This window comes from Symphalangus syndactylus, chromosome 17 (genome assembly GCF_028878055.3).
Source record: "Symphalangus syndactylus isolate Jambi chromosome 17, NHGRI_mSymSyn1-v2.1_pri, whole genome shotgun sequence".
NCBI lineage: Eukaryota > Metazoa > Chordata > Mammalia > Primates > Hylobatidae > Symphalangus > Symphalangus syndactylus.
In genome coordinates, this window is record NC_072439.2 from 69,124,600 (window position 1) to 69,141,300 (window position 16,701).

Consider the following 16,701-nt stretch of genomic DNA (forward strand, 5'->3'; position numbering starts at 1 on the left):
TGTTCCATTACGTTTCGTTCCCTTTTCTTCATTCATTATTCTGATGTTTTGGGGGTATTTAAAAGTTAGATAGAATTAATTTGTTTCTTCAGATAAAACATGAAATATTAATTCCAACATTATGATAATATTCTCATTATATAAAATTAATCTTCCCTAATAACCCATTGGACATATACAATGAAGTAAAAAGTCCGCATGTACAGATTTGGATGGAATACGTAGTGGTAGCAGAATAGCTATTGACTTCTCCATTTGGCAGCATGCTTAGAATTCTATTTATGAGCTTTCTTTAAACACTTTCGTCAATAATTCATTGTAAACCCTTATAAAACGCCTTTTTGGTGAATGAGCCTAGAACTAACCTTTCCATTTTTATATGTTTTATTGAAGCACATTACCTAAGTTATTCTTTTGTGGCAAGGTTCCTATTATTTGATAAATCTGTAGATGACTTCCAGTTTGCCTCACAAATGTACTGCCAATAAACAATCATATCTATTTAAGGTAGAAATAATAACATGTAGCTGCTTCAGTGAAAACAATCTGGGAATACTGATAACATTAAAATTAGTATTGAGGAAATGAGAGTAATTTCAGGATAATAATTCATATTGTGAGTATAAGCAAGTTCTAAAAAATGGAAAGTTTTAGAATCTAATTGTTTCAAAGTTTATTCTAAACATCCCAGAATGTTTTTAAACTATATCTTTATTGATTCTTAATGATTAAAAATTTCATATGAAAATTATACAGATTTTCATCTGTAAATTAAATATGGGAAACAATAAACATAATTCAAATATGTTCCTTTTCAAATACATAATACATATATTTCTAGTTCCTAATGTTAAGAAAAATATACCTTTAAGATACAATTGTTATTTTAGATGAAAGGTAAAAAAAAAAATACACATTATTCTCCAAGGCAGATTTTCATTTTGGAAAGATGCAGGCTGCATCAACACCATGCTAATATTGCCATTGACAACAAGGAAAAAATTAAGCAAATGGTTATTTCACTTATATAATATCACATAACTACAGTAAATCATAAAATAGCATCAATGTTAGTATACATCTCTGGAGAAGATATAACCAATACTTAAAAAAAAAAGATGAGAACAGAGAAGAGAGCGGGCAGCTCTTGTCCTGGGATTAGCAATTCTTTCAAATTCTGTTACTGTTCTTAACATCCATGCTCCTCATTATTCTCTTCCAGCCTATTTTGATTAGGTGCTCATATAGTCAGTCTCAGACTCAACTCTTCTGCTATATGTGGACTTAAGCTTCGACTTTGGCATACATCTTGCTGTGCCCCTACCGTATTTAAACCTCTTTATGCCAGGTCTGGGACAACAATTCTGATTGTTGCCCGTATCCAATAATTTGTCAGAATTTTTCCTATCCTGATCTTGACATATACAACACTGGATAAATTCGTAGTGGGGTGTAGTCTGGCTCCTGCTCTTGAACACATCCTCCTCAATTCCAACTGCCTTTGCCATGGTCTGTGACCTCACATGACACACTACTGACTGGTTAGCTACATACAGTCAAATTCTACAAGATCTAGCAGAAATACATTGGATTTTCTTTATTGCTCCCTTTCCAACTATATTTAAAATGTAAATATATATTTTACCTGTCACTGCAGTGTTTTTTCTTGCTTTAAGGAAGCAAAGCCTCATAACAGCATTTTTGCCCTCAGTGTCAATCTCAAAGTTGCGGATTCCCATGGTAGAATGGTCTGCCATGGGGTGGGAGGAGTGGCCTCTCCCAGCACTGAGAAGTTTTTGAGGTTTTGTATCTGTGAGGGAGACAAAGCCAAGTATATTAATGAAGAAAAATATCTGCTTTTCAAACTAATGCCTATGAAATAGCAGGCCTACATCTATCACTATCTCCAGTGACTCCAAGTCTCACAATAGACTTCCAGTCAACATCTATCAAGCCTTCTGCTATTTCTCGACCCCAACTTGAAGAATTGTTTGACTTTATTTTTGTTTTTCATGTTCCATACACACTTGCTGTGTTTTCACTTGATATGAATTAAGTAAGAACTTAATATTGGTGTCAATGCTAACATCTTAGGGATCCTAATATGCCCAAGACAAATATAATTCCAATACTGTGGCATTTTCAACTTATTAATCATTAAAATTAATCTTGGAAATATTATAATGAACATGAGCTCTAATGACTATGTTTAATTAAATGAGCCTTTTTAACAATACTATTTGTTAGTGAGTTACTCTGGAGAAGCATACTTCTAAGCATACTTCAATTATCTAATGACATCATCTCCAGGCCACACTAGTAAAAACTCAGAATCTATGAACAGTCTGCCCATAGTTATGAAAAATCTATACAGACGTATTTTCAAAATTCCAAAATAAGAAATCTGTTGCAATGTCTTTCATGTCTTTTAGAAATTTGATATTTATTCACTTTTCTCCTTAATTATCTCTCTGTGTATTCTAAAGCCCAGTGTACAGGAAGAGGCAGAATTTCAACCTCCTCATGGCAAGTTCAAATGAATCCTAAAATGATTAGCTCTTAGTACATAAAGCAGGTCAGAGCTTTGTGTTTGCAGCCAAGTATCCCCTAAATCTCTTGTTTTCCTACTCTTAATAAAATAGCTTCTCAGCTTTTCACCCAAAAAGAAAACTGCATCTGATGACCAGTCCATTCCTAAAGTTCAGTTCAGCCTCTATGAGTTTATTCAGTTGAGACAACAGAACCTCACTGGGCCATGATGAATGACATTCTCATTACCAAAATAAATTAGTCGAAAGAAAAACCTTTAGTATCTAAGGAAACTGAAATAAAATGTGAAAGGCAATTGTCAAGACATTTTACTTAAGTATAAAATATTCATGTGCTCTGCTAAACTCCCATAAAATACAATATACTCCCATCTAATGTTCCTCATCGGTTTCTAAAGCAAGGAATAATTTAAGATTTCCAGGTGGCATAATATTTATTACAAGCTCTAGACTGAGTCTGAACAGCCTATCAAGTGAACATGAATTTCCATTTTCTTACCATAGGGTACCTAACGTTCACTCTTAGGTAATTTGGCAAGGTTTATTGAAAAAAAAAATTAACTACATAAAAATGAGAGTCTTGCTCCCTGCTGTCAGTAGTTCAGAAATGCCGATGTAGCATAAAGAGAAGAAATGGCATGCCATGGAGAATTTGCTAAGCCAAGTAAATCTCGGTGTTCTCTTTAGCTACTTTGGCAAGACAATCATATCCTTAATCCTTCATGCTTATAGCCAATCATCTATAACTTAGGAGCAAGTCGCATCAGGCACATGCATGAACAACCAGGCCTACTGTGATTTGACTAGCCATGTTATTTTAGTTTCAAACTCACACTTACCTAATTTTGACTTTAGCAACCTCTGGTAATCAGGGTGAAGAACATGGTGAGCATTCTCTGTGCTACTGTTCCATAGAACAATTTCTCCATCATAACTCCCTACACAAGACAGGATGGAGAATATAAATTGCCAAGAGGTTAAGATAGAAAATATGAGAAACAGCAATCAGAAGAAGTTACTAGCAACATATCTTACACAGAATATGGCACATAGTGGGCACTCTGTATTTTTAGAAACATGAATAATAATAATTGGTATTTGTTTTAACTTTAGAGCTTACAATCCCCACAGTATAACCTGAGCATAGGTGTGTAGAAATTACTGTTGTTTCCTTTTATTTTTGGTAATAAAGCATTCAGAACAGATGCTTTGCAGATAAAAAACTGGAGCTTGAGTCTTGGTTCTCCCACTTACTGTGTGAGTTTGGGCATGTTATTTAACTCTACTTGATGCTGCCATTTTCTCATCTATAAAAAGAGTTAATAATTGTATTTACCTCATAGTGTTATTGTACAGAATGAAAGTATTTACAATAGCACTGAGCATATTGTAAGTACTGGAAAAAATGTCAATTACCATCCTACTTTTTATTACTGGGTAAAGGAAAGTAAATCAAGTCCTCCTATGTTTCTGTTTCCCACATCCCTTCTTGTGTGTGTATGTGTGTGGGTGTGTGTGTGTATCTTCTCTTCATTCTTTCCCTCCTATATTCTTTATTGAATATTGTCTTCTCCAATCCTAAAGTTTTTCCTCCAGAAAGTCCTTCAGTTACTGCTCTTCACAGAGAACAGAGAAAAGCCCAAATAGCCCAAAAGCCCAAAGTGAGGTGAAGTCTGAGCAACCATGTCCTGTGGAGGAACAAAGCATCAATGCCCAGACCATTGTTCTCAGTGGCTTGGTGAGGACAGCTACCCACTGAGCAGAGTGTCTATGGCAAGGAGAGCAGAAGATTTTGGGTAGGATGTACAAATGGTGACTTTTTTGGGATTAGGGGAGAGGAGAGAGAAATGCACACTAAACTCTGTATTGTCCTAGGAAGAGCAATCTCTCTGGGAGGCCGAGGTGGGCAGATCAGGAGGTCAGGAGTTTGAGACCAGCCTGGCCAACATGATGAAACCCCGTCTCTACTAAAGATACAAAAAAAAAAAAAAAAAAAAAAAAAAAAAAAAACTTAGTTGAGTGTGGTGGCACGTGCCTGTAATCCCAGCTACTTGGGAGGCTGAGGCAGGAGAATCACTTGAACCCTGGAGGCAGAGGTTGCAGTGAGCCAGATTGCACCATTGCACTCCAGCCTGGGCAACAGGGCAAGACTCCACTCCATCTCAAAAAAAAAAAAAAAAAAGAAAGAAAGAAAGCACAATCTGTGCAGCTCACAAATTGAACCAGAGGGCATGGAGTTCAGCTGTCCGTAGAAATATCCATCTTCTCGTATGCTTTACTAGCAGTGATTGACCAAATATTTCCACATAGGATTGATGGGAGGAGAATGAGTGAAGAGATTGTCTACCCACCAATAAAATGGTACTTACTAATACTTTCACAATAACAACCATACCGTTTTACACTTCAGTGCCCATCACATTTCAGGATGTGATCCTCCCTGCAGGGGTGGCCTTCCAGTGGCTGTAAAGCTAATTTACCTACAGAGTTGGCCTTACTAGAAAGTAATTTGGTTACTCCTGAAAACAGAGGAACTTTAAATGTAGATAGATCAGTAAACCTCATATTGTGACACTTCATAGATACCCTGGATCTTTTCCTGTAAGTTTTCATTCCTCTTAATTGATGACATTTTTGGTTCTATAAAAAAAAATTCAGCTGTCAAAATATGGACTTGAAAATTTCATGGTGCAATCTGTCTCTATAAATCGCATTCTTTGGCCAGAAATGATACAATAATTTTTCATTCTCTTTAATATGCCACATCAAAGCATGCCTATGAATCATTTTAAGAGCTTGGATTTGTAGACATTTTGTGAGGACAGACTTTTATCAACATTATCTGGGCTAAATTATGCCAAAGAGTTAATATGTTCACATTATGAAACATCTAAGTGCCACCAATGTGTGATTCGTACCTGACAGCCCTAAAGCTGCTCCTGGAAAATGGACAATACAAATAAAAGCTAATATTTATGGATGAGCTTATTGTGTGCTGAGCACTGTTAAACCCTTGCACAGATAATCTGAACTACAAACCAAAATATAGATATATTATTATCAGCCAGACAAAATTATGATTTAGAGTTTAAATAACTTGCTCATTATCAAGTTGTGGCAATTGGTAGAGCCGTGATGGGAAATCAGACAGCCAGGCATAGGCGCTGATGATCAGAACTACCAATATATTTCCCTAGAAATAAGGATTAAGAAGAGCGAGTGTTGCTTCTTCAAAAATCTATTCATGTCCAAAGTAAACAATCAACAAAGCAAAGAGACAACCTACAAAATGGGAGAAGATAGTTGCAAACTTTACATCTGATAGTATAAGGGGCTAATATCCAAAATATATGAGAAAATCAAACAACTCTGCAACAAAGAAAACCTGATTTAAAAATGGACAAAAGACCTGAATAAACATTTCTCAAAAGAAGACACACAAATGGCCAACAGACATGAGAAAATGTCCAACATCACTGATTATCAGGGAAATACAAATCAAAACAACCTAAGTGAGTGAGACATCACTTCACTTCAGTCAGAATGGCTCCTATCAAAAAATCAAAAGATAAAAGTATCGGCGAAGATATGGGGCAGAGGGAACACTTACACATGGCTGGTGGGAATGTAAATTAGTATAGCCTTTATGGAAAATGATATGGAGGAATTGAAAATAGAACTACCATATGATCCAGAAATTCCACTACTGGGTAAGGAAATGAAATCAGCATGTGGAAGAGATATCTGCACCCTTATGTTTTTTGCAGCATTATTCACAAAAGCCAAGATATAAAATCCACTTAAATGTCCATCAATGAATAAATGAATAAAGAAAATGTGGTATATATACACAATAGAATAGTATTCAGCCATAAAAAGAATAAAAGCTTGTCATTTGCAGTAACATGAATGAACCTGGTGGACATTATGTTAGGTGAAATAAGCCAGGCATATAAAGACAAATATCACATGATATCACTCAGTTGTGGAATCTAAAAAGTTAATTCTCATAAAAGCAGAGAGTAGAACAGTGGATACCAGAGGATGGGGAGGGGAGACAGGAGGGTGAGAGATTGCTCAATGGGTAAAAAGCTACAGTTAGACGGGAGGAATGAGTTTTGGTGTTCTATTGCATAGTAGGATGACTAGAGTTAACAATAATGTATTGTATACTTCAAAAGAGCTAGAAAAAAAGATTTTTTAATGTTCTCATCACTATGATATGATATATGTGTAAGGCTATTAATATGCTAATTACCATGATTTGATCATTGCACAATTTATACATGTATTGAAACATCATGTTGTGCCTCACAAATATGTACAATTATTAATATTATGTGTCAATCATAAGTTAAAAAAGAAATATATGTCCAGGCACATTGGCTCATGCCTGTAATCCCAGCACTTTGGGAGGCTGATGCAGGAGAATTGCTTGAGCTTAGGACTTTGAGATTAGCCTGGACAGCATGGCAAAAACCCATCTCTACCAAAAATACGAAAACTTGGCCAGGCATGGTGGGGCACACCTGTGGTCCCAGCTACTCAGGAGGCTGAGGTGGGAGGATCACTTGAGCCTGACAGGTGGAGGTTACAGTCAGCTGAGATCTGGCCACTGCACTCTAGCCTGGGCAACAGAGTGAGACCCCATCTCAAAATACATATATATTTATATATATATATACACATATACATATATATACACATATACATATATATACACACATATACACATATATACATATACATATATATGTATAAAACAACTGAGAAAAAGCTTTTCTAAAGGTGAGTGAGCCAAAACAAACCAAAACAAACCAAACTTCACCAATGATTGTCAAGTGAAAGTTCAATTTACCTGTAACAAGAGTTTGTGGAGGTAAAAACGCAGCACACAAGATGTCATCATGGTGCTGTATGCCTCCTTTCCATTCTTCAGGCTGGATGAAAAATTGATTGAAGTTTTGGGGTCGAAACACAGTAATAGCCCTAGCAAAAAGGATATAAAATTTAGCTGTGGATCTAAAACTGATGTAGATGTTGAGTAGCCACTATCCACTTGAATGATGTGATCTGAGACTTCTAAAAGACTATGCTGCCGAAAATGTATCCCCACTTGACATCTATAATACTGAGTTTCCCACACTAAGCATTTTTATTACCTCATTAAATTATCTGGTAAATTATAAATTTTTGACAATAGAAGGTTAATTATCCTTTCATAACTGTTAACAACAAACCATGTAACAATTTATCAGATTAATTATCCATCACCACGACCCTAAAGCAAAGTTTCCCCACATGGGTGTCATGAAATCACCGAGTTTTATAGCAATAACAATTAAAACAGGGGGCAGACCTATGAACAAATAATGTTTTGTACTTCAAACAAAGTCAATAAGGTTTTTTTTTTTCCATCAGATTTTCTCAGGACATTTAGCACTCCTTGTGGCATTTTCAAGACTTACCTGATCACAGAATCCATTCTCTTGGAGTCTACAGCATCTTGAAGAACTATAATTTGTGGAACATACTTGGAAAATGCCACCCCAAAGAAGTGGGACATAGAACAGATACATTTTGAACAGGAAAAACAGTATTAGAGAGGTCAGTATCTTGGGGCACTGCTGATAAATTTGAGGACAGGACAGCATGGGCAAAGAATGAAATGCCTTGTGCCTGGTGGGGAAGGGAGGAGTGTAAAGATGCCATTGTTGGGGCATTAATACCACCCCGTTTTCACTTGATGATCCGAGCTCTGGCCATCAGAACATAAGCCTCTTGTTCCTTCTAGAGCCATCTAGATCTCAAGTGAGCATTTGCAACTAAAATTATGGGGTCTTTCACCATCATTCTCTCTTCACCTTCCTGAAATCTTTTATTCCCACCACTCTAAAGGTCTCTTAGTTGTCCTACCAGCGTTACTCCTCAGCCTCAGAGTTTCCAGTATGTCCTGCTTCTCTTCCTGCCTCCTGGTCTTTCTTTCCTCACTCTTCATTTTCTATTCCCTTCTTTCTCTTACCCTTTTTAACATGTGGTATATATACACAATGGAACTTTCCTTATCTTCATTCCTCCCCTTCTCTCTATCCACTCAAACTGGCTTAGAGATCTCATATATCACCATGAGTTCCAATGTCGCTGCTATACAAATGGCTCTTAAATTCTGTTCATTCATAATCTTTGCCAGAAATAGTTTCCATTTGCCAGTTGACAGTTCCGTATAATGCTTCCATCTGCAAAAGATCTCAACATGTCAAAAATCCAAATTTGAAATCTTCCCTCCATACCAGCCCTCTGTCTGCAATTCCCAAATATGGTTAATAGACCAACGTTCCAGCCTCTTTGGATGTCTTTCTCTTCCCTAGTCAAATCAAATACTTAGATTATATCTCTGCAATATGTTACATATTCATTTCTTACTATTTTACTTCAAACAGTCAATGACAGCTTCCTAGTTCTGTGCTAACTACCTCATGGTTGAATTATTGTAACAGCCTACTGACCAATTTTACTGCTTCTAGTCTACCCATCTCTGGCACTTTCTTCATCTGGCTACTAGATTAATTATTCTACTCTGGGGCATTTTCATTTATTCTATAAGAATTTCTTATTTGCCATGTGGAAGTCACTGTTCTTAGTGATGCAGGGTACAGAGCCATCAGCACAAAATGACTAAAATTCAAGGTAAAATGTGGTAAGTGCTAAGGCAGTACTGATAACTGCCATGAAAGGCCACCATAGAAATCAAAGAAGGCTGAGTTGAACACTGATATTTGAACTGGACCATAAAATATGGGTAAGATTTGCAAGATGAAAACTCTCTGGATGGAGAAAACAACATGATAAAAGATAAGGCTAATGCCCCATTAGAAAGCATTTGCTAGTTTTTCATTTCCTACATGATAAAATTCAAATGTGTAGCTCTGTTATTTAAGACCTAATAATACATAGATCTAATCTATGTTTTCAGAATTATTTCCCTCTATTCTTCTATCCTTACTTTTCAGTTATATGTGAATGTCCAATTAAATATTTGACAGAGGCACTGGAAGCCATAGGGTAAATATGGTACACCTTCTTAAGTGTTAATTTTACTCAAAAAGTTTGAGGAAGAATAATTTTCTATTAAAATAAAGATAGATGAATTAATGCAAGAGAATGCAAAGTTTGCCTGAATTTCAAAAAAAGAATTCAAAGTTTTAAATTTATTTTTTGCTTGCAGTAGCTGTTTTGAATTGTTAGGAGCTAAGTTTCTGAAGCACACCTTCTTGTCTAACACAAACAATATTCTTAGTCTTCTGTAGGTACCTCTTACATTTCTGTCTGTTTTGTTTTCATTCATGGTATACTTTTTCATGCCTCTATGAATTTCTTTTTACACACAGACCCACATCTACCTATCCACACACAGACCCACATCTACCTATCCACACACCAACTCTCTAAGGCCCATCTTATTCTGGTAGAATTCCTTAATAACTAGGATTAAAAGAAATAGTTCCTCTTCTGACCTCTTAACATCATTCACATTTAACTTGTAACATTTAATGTTATATAATTCCTTGGCTAAATTATAAATTCCAAAACCATGGATCTTGTCTTAATCTGTAACCTTACAGTAGCAAGCATAGTGACCTATACATATTGAGTGTTCAATAAATATCTGTCACATAAATGAAGAAAAAAATTATCTGCTTAAATGTCACCTCCTCAGGCAAGCCTTCCCTGACCACCCTATCTGAAGACTCTCTGAGTCTCTCATCTCTCACTCTACTTCATTTTTTATAACACTTACTACTGTCTGACACTGTGATCTATATTTATTTGTTTATGTTCTATCTCTCCTATTATAAAGTAAGTTCTAGAAGAGCAAGGATTTTGTTTTTTTCTTCTACAACAGCAGTGTCTAGAATAATACCTACCACATGATAGACATTTAATAAATATTTGCCTAATCAATTTGTAAATTATTCTATGTTTTAAATAATCAGATCCTTTGAATGGAGCAATTGGCTGCTGCAAATTCCATGAGACAGGCGAAAAACTGGTGCTTTCTCAAAAGCGCCACCTCCTGGCTGGGGGCCAACAAACTCAGGACATTACAACAACTCATGACAGAACAGCCCTGCTCCAAGGAAGGAGAAAACGACAGCTAATCCCACTGCCTGTAACATCCTGGCTAACCAGTGGTCCTGAGTCTGTCCATGTGACAACTTCACTGTTAGCATAATGAGCATTCAAGAAAGCCAGCACACTAAATATATCTACAAGGACTCTCACAGAATCTACTTCACTCTCCTGACACCTCCACCAGAGCAGGTGCTGGTACCTATGGCTGAAACAGCTAAAGATGAATCACATCAGAGGACTCTTTGCAGACACTCCCCAGCACCAGCCCAAAGGCTGGTAGTCCCACTGGGTGACTAGACCCAGAAGAGCAGTAACAATCACTCCAGTCTGGTTCGTAGGAAGCCCCATCCCTAGGGGAAGGGACAGTGCACCGCAGCAAGGGATAACCCCACCCCATAGGACAAAATAATCTGAATAGCAGCCCTTGAATTCCAGAATTTTTCACTGAAATAGTCTACCTGAAAGAGAAGGAATCAGAAAAGTAATTCTGGTAATATGACAAATCAAGATTCTATAACACCCCCAAAAGACCACACTGGCTCCCCAGCAATGAATCCAAACCAAGAAGAAATCTCTGAATTGTCAAATAAACAATTCAGAAGGCATATTATTAAGCTACTCTAGGATATACCAGAGAAAACTGAAAAGCAATGAAAAGAAATTTTTAAAAATACAGGATATAGATGAAAAAATGGTCCAGATAAATAGATATCATAAAGAAAAAAACAATCACAACTTCTGAAAATGAAACACACACTTAAAGATATACAAAATGCACTGGAAAGTTTCAAAAATAGAATCAAACAAGTAGAAGAAAAAACTTCAGAGCTCAAAGACAATGATTTCAAATCAACCCAATCAGAAAAAGAAAAAATAATTTCTAAAAAAATGAATACAGGCTCCAAGAAATTTGAGACTATATTAAATGGCCAAACCTAAGAATAATTCGTGTTCCTGAGGAAGAAGAGAAATCTAAAAGTTTAGAAAATTCCTTAGAGGGAATAATTGAGGAAAACTTCCATGACCATTCTAGAGATCTAGACATCCAAATACAAGAAGCTCAAAGAACACCTGGGAAATTCATCACAAAAAGATCATCACCCAGGCACATAATCATCAGGTTATCTAAAGTCAAACAAAGGAAAGAATCTTGAGGGCTATGAAGCAAAAGCATCAGCTAATCTATAAAGGAAAACCTCTCAGATTGACAGTAGATTTCTCAGTAGAAACCCTGCAAGCCAGAAGGGATTGGAGTCCTATCTTTAGCCTCCTCAAACAAAGTAATTGCCAGCAAAGAATTTTGTATCCAGCAAAACTAAGCTCCATAAATGAAGGAGAAAGTCTTTTTCAGATAAAAAAAATGCTAACAGAGTTAGCAACTACCAAGCCAGCACTACAAGAAATGCTAGAAGGAGTTCTAAATCTTGAAACAAAACCTCAAAATTCACCAAAGTAGAACCTCCTTAAAGCACAAATCTCACAGAGCCTGTGAAACAATAACACAGTGGAAAAACAACAACAACAACAATGTATTCAGGCAAAAACTAGCACAATGAATAAAACAGTACCTCACATCTCAATACTAACATTGAATGTAAATGGCCTAAATGCTCTGCTTAAAAGATACAGAATGCCAGAATGGATAAAAATCCACCAGTCAAGTATCTGCTATCTGCAAGAGACTCACCTAACATATAAGGACTCGTAAACTTAAGGTAAAGGGGTGGAAAAAGATATTCCATGCAAATGGACATGAAAAGCAAGCAGGAGTAGCTATTCTTATATCAGATAAAACAGACTCTGAAGCAACGACAGTTAAAAAAGACAAACAAGAGCTTGCAGTGAGCCGAGATCACACCACTGCACTCCAGCCTGGGTGATAGAGTGAGACTCTGTCTCAAAAAAACAACAACAACAACAATAAAAAGAGACAAACAAGAACATTATACAATGATTAAAAACATCAGTCCAACAGGAAAATATCACAATCCTAAATACATATGCACCCAACATGAGAGCTCCCAAATTTATGAAACAATTATTACTAGACATAAGAAATGAGATAGACGGCAACACAGTAACTGGGGAACTTCAATACTGCACTGACACGAGTAAACAGGTTGTCAAGACAGAAAGTCAACAAAGAAACAATCGAATTAAACTATACCCTAGAACAAATGGACTTAACAGATATTTACAGAACATCCTACCCAACAACTGTAGAATATACATCCTTTTCATCAGCACATGGAATGTTCTCCAAGATACAACATACAATAGGTGACAAAACAAGTTTCAATAAATTTTAGAAAATTGAAGTTATATCAATAAATTTTAGAAAATTGAAATTATACCAAGTACCCTCTCAAACTACAGTGGAACAAAATTGGAAATTAGCTCCAAAAGGAACCCTCAAAACTATACAAATACATGAAAATTAAGTAATCTGCTCCTCAATGATCTTTGGGTCAACAATGAAATGAAGATTGAACTTTAAAAATTCTTTGAACTGAACAATAATAGTGACACAATTTTTCAAAACCTCTGAGATACAGCAAAACTGGTGCTAGGGTAGAAAGTTCATAGCAATAAATACCTACATCAAAAAGTCTGAAAGAGCACAAATAGACAATATAAGATCATACATCAAGGAACTAGAGAAACAAGAAAAAACCAAACCCAAACCCAGCAGAAGAAAAAATATAACAAAGATCACAGCAAAAATAAATGAAATGGAAAGAACAACAAAAAAAATGCAAAAGATAAATGCAACATAAAGCTGGTTCTTTGAAAAGATAAACAAAATTGGTAGACCATTAGGGCAATTAACCAAGAACAGAAGAGAGAAGATCCACATATGCTCAACTAGAAATGAAATGGGAGATATTACAACTGATACCACAGAAATATGAAAGATCATTCAAGGCAACTATGAACACCTTTACGCATACAAACTGGACAATCTAGAGGATTTCGATGCATTTCTGGAAATATACAATGCCCCTTGATTAAATCAGGAAGAAATAGAAACTCTGAACAGACCAATAACAAGTAGTGAGATTAAGTAATAAAAAAAATTGCCAACAAAAAAAAGTCCAGGACTGGATGGATTCACAGCTGAATTCTATCAGACATTCAAAGAATTGGTACCAATGTTACTGAAACTATTCCAAAAGATAGAGAAAGAGGATATCCTCCCTAAATCATTCTATGGAGCCAGTATCACCCTGATACCAAAAACAGGAAAGGACATAATAAAAAAAGAAAACTACAGACCAATGACCCTGTCGAACATAGATGCGAAAATCCTGAACAAAATACTAGCCAACTAAATCCAACAGCATTTCAAAAAGATAATCCAACATGATCAAGTGGGTTTCATACCAGGGATGCAGAGATGGTTTAACATACACAAGTTAATCAATGTAATACATCACATAAACAGAATTAAAAATAAATATCATATGATTATTTCAATAGATGCAGAAAAGACATTTGACAAAATCCAGCATCACTTTATTATTAAAACCCTCAGCAAAATCAGCATAGAAGGAACATACTTCAAAGTAATAAAAGCCATCTATGACAAACCCACAGCCAACATTATATTGAATGGGGAAAAGTTGAAAGCCTTAACCCTGAGAATTGAAACAAGACAAAAATGCCGACTTTCAGCACGTCTATTCAACATAGTACTGGAAGTCCTACCAGAGCAATTAGACAAGAGAAAGAAATAAAAGGCATCCAAATCAGTAAAGAGGAAGTCAAACTGTTACTGTTTGCCAATGATATGATTGTATACCTAGAAAACCCTAATGACTCCTCTAGAAAACCCTAATGACTCCTTCAAATGCTCCTAGATCAGATAAATGAATTCAGTAAAGCTTCAGAATACAAAATAAATGTATAGAAATTGGTAGAACTGCTATACACCAACAACAACCAAGCTGAGAACCAAATCAATAACTCAACCCCTTTTACAACAGCTGCAAAAAAAAAAAAAAAAAGTAAATAAACTACTTAGGAATATACCTGACCAAGGAGGTGAAAGATCTCTACAAGGAAAACTATAAAACACCACTGAAAGAAATCATACCTGACACAAACAAATGGAAACACATCCCATGCTCATGGATGAATATAATCAATATTGCAAAAATGATCATACTTTCAAAAGCAATCTACAAATTCAAGCAATTCCCATGAAAATACCATCATCATTCTTCACAGAATTAGAAAAAACAAACCTAAAATTCATATTGAACCTAAAAAGAGCCCACACAGCCAAAGTAAAACTAAGCAAAAAGAACAAATCTGGAAGCATCACATTACTTGATTTCAACTATAAGGCTGTAGTTACCAAAACAGGATAGTACATACAGCAGTGGGACATAGACCGGTGGGACATAGGCATAAAAAGGCAAATAGACCAGAGGGACAAAATAGAGAACCCAGAAATAAAACCAAATACTTAAAGCCAACTGATCTTTGACAAAGCAAACAAAAGCATTAAGTGGGTAAAGGACATCCTATTCAACAAATGGTGCTGGGATAATTGGCAAGCCACATGTAGAATGAAGCTGGATCCTTGCCTCTTAACTTACACAAAAATCAACACAAGATGGATCAAAGACTTAACTCTAAGACCTGAAACCATAAAAATTCTAGAAGAACATGGGAAAAACTCTTGTAGACGTTGACGTAGGCAAAGAGTTCATGACCAAGAACCCAAAATCAAATGCAACAAGACAAAAATAAATAAATAGATGTGACCTAATTAAACTAAAAAGCTTCTGCACAGAGAAAGACATTATCAGCAGAGTAAACAGACAATCCATAGAGTGGGAGAAAATCTTCGCAAACTATGCATTCAACAAAGAATTAATTTCCAGAATCTACAAGAACTCAAACAAATCAGCAAGAAAAATAAATTACAAATAATCCCACCAAATATAATCAAAGGACACAAATAGAAAAATTTTTAACGAACATATACAAATGGCCAACAAACATATGAAAAAATGCTCAACATCACTAATTATCAGGGAAATGCAAATCAAAACAGCAATGAGATACCACCTTACTCCTGCAAGAATGGCCATACTCAAAAACCAAAATATAATACATATTGGCATGGATGTGGTGAAAAGGGAACCCTTTTAAACTGCTGGTGGTAATGTAAACTAGAACAATACTATGGAAAACAGTATGGAGACTTCTTAAAGAACTAAAACTAGATCTACCATTTGATCCAGCAATCCCACTATGGGGTATCTCCCCAGACAAAAAGAAGTCATTACATGAAAAAGACATATGCACACGCATGTTTATAGCAGCACAATTCATAACTGCAAAAATATGGAACTAGCCCAAATGCCCATCAATCAATAAGTGGATAAAGAAAATGTACCATATATATATTATATATTATATATATGCCACTTTATCTGTGTGTATATATATATATATATATATATATATATATATATATATATATATATATGCACCCTGGAATGCTACTGAAATAATGACACTCATAGCAACCAGGATGGAGTTAGAGACCATTATTCTAAATGAAGTAACTCAGGAATGGAAAAATCAAACATTGTATGTTCTCACTTATAAGTGGAAGCTAAGCTATGAGGATACAAGGGCATAAGAATGATATAATGGACTTTGGGTACTTGTGGGGAAGGGTGGAAGGGGAGTGAGGGATAAAAGACTGCACACTGGGAACAGTGAACACTGCTTGGGTGATGGGTACACTAAAATCTCAGAAATCACCACTAAATAACTTTTCCATGCATCCAAACACCACCTGTACCCCCAAAACTATTGAAATAAAAATAAATAAATAATTTTAATATTAATGGTTATATTATTTTAATAATATTAATAAGGCTTCACAAGATAAGGTAACACAAATAAGGTAATTTGAACTTCGGAAATTACGGTTTAATCTCATAGTAACTTTATGTGTATGTATTTTTTATTTTCTCTTTTCCTACTGGTAAGTTTG

At 35.6% G+C, this 16,701-nt stretch overlaps 1 protein-coding gene across 1 annotated transcript in view; it reads right to left on the bottom strand.

Moving 5' to 3' along the window:
* Nucleotides 1-16,701, bottom strand: part of WDR49 (WD repeat domain 49) — a 175,077-nt gene that overhangs the window by 48,734 nt on the left and 109,642 nt on the right. The window contains 3 exon segments of the mRNA XM_063620427.1: nucleotides 1,646-1,810; nucleotides 3,389-3,487; nucleotides 7,408-7,538. Of these exon segments, the coding sequence (XP_063476497.1) occupies nucleotides 1,646-1,810; nucleotides 3,389-3,487; nucleotides 7,408-7,538 (395 nt within the window).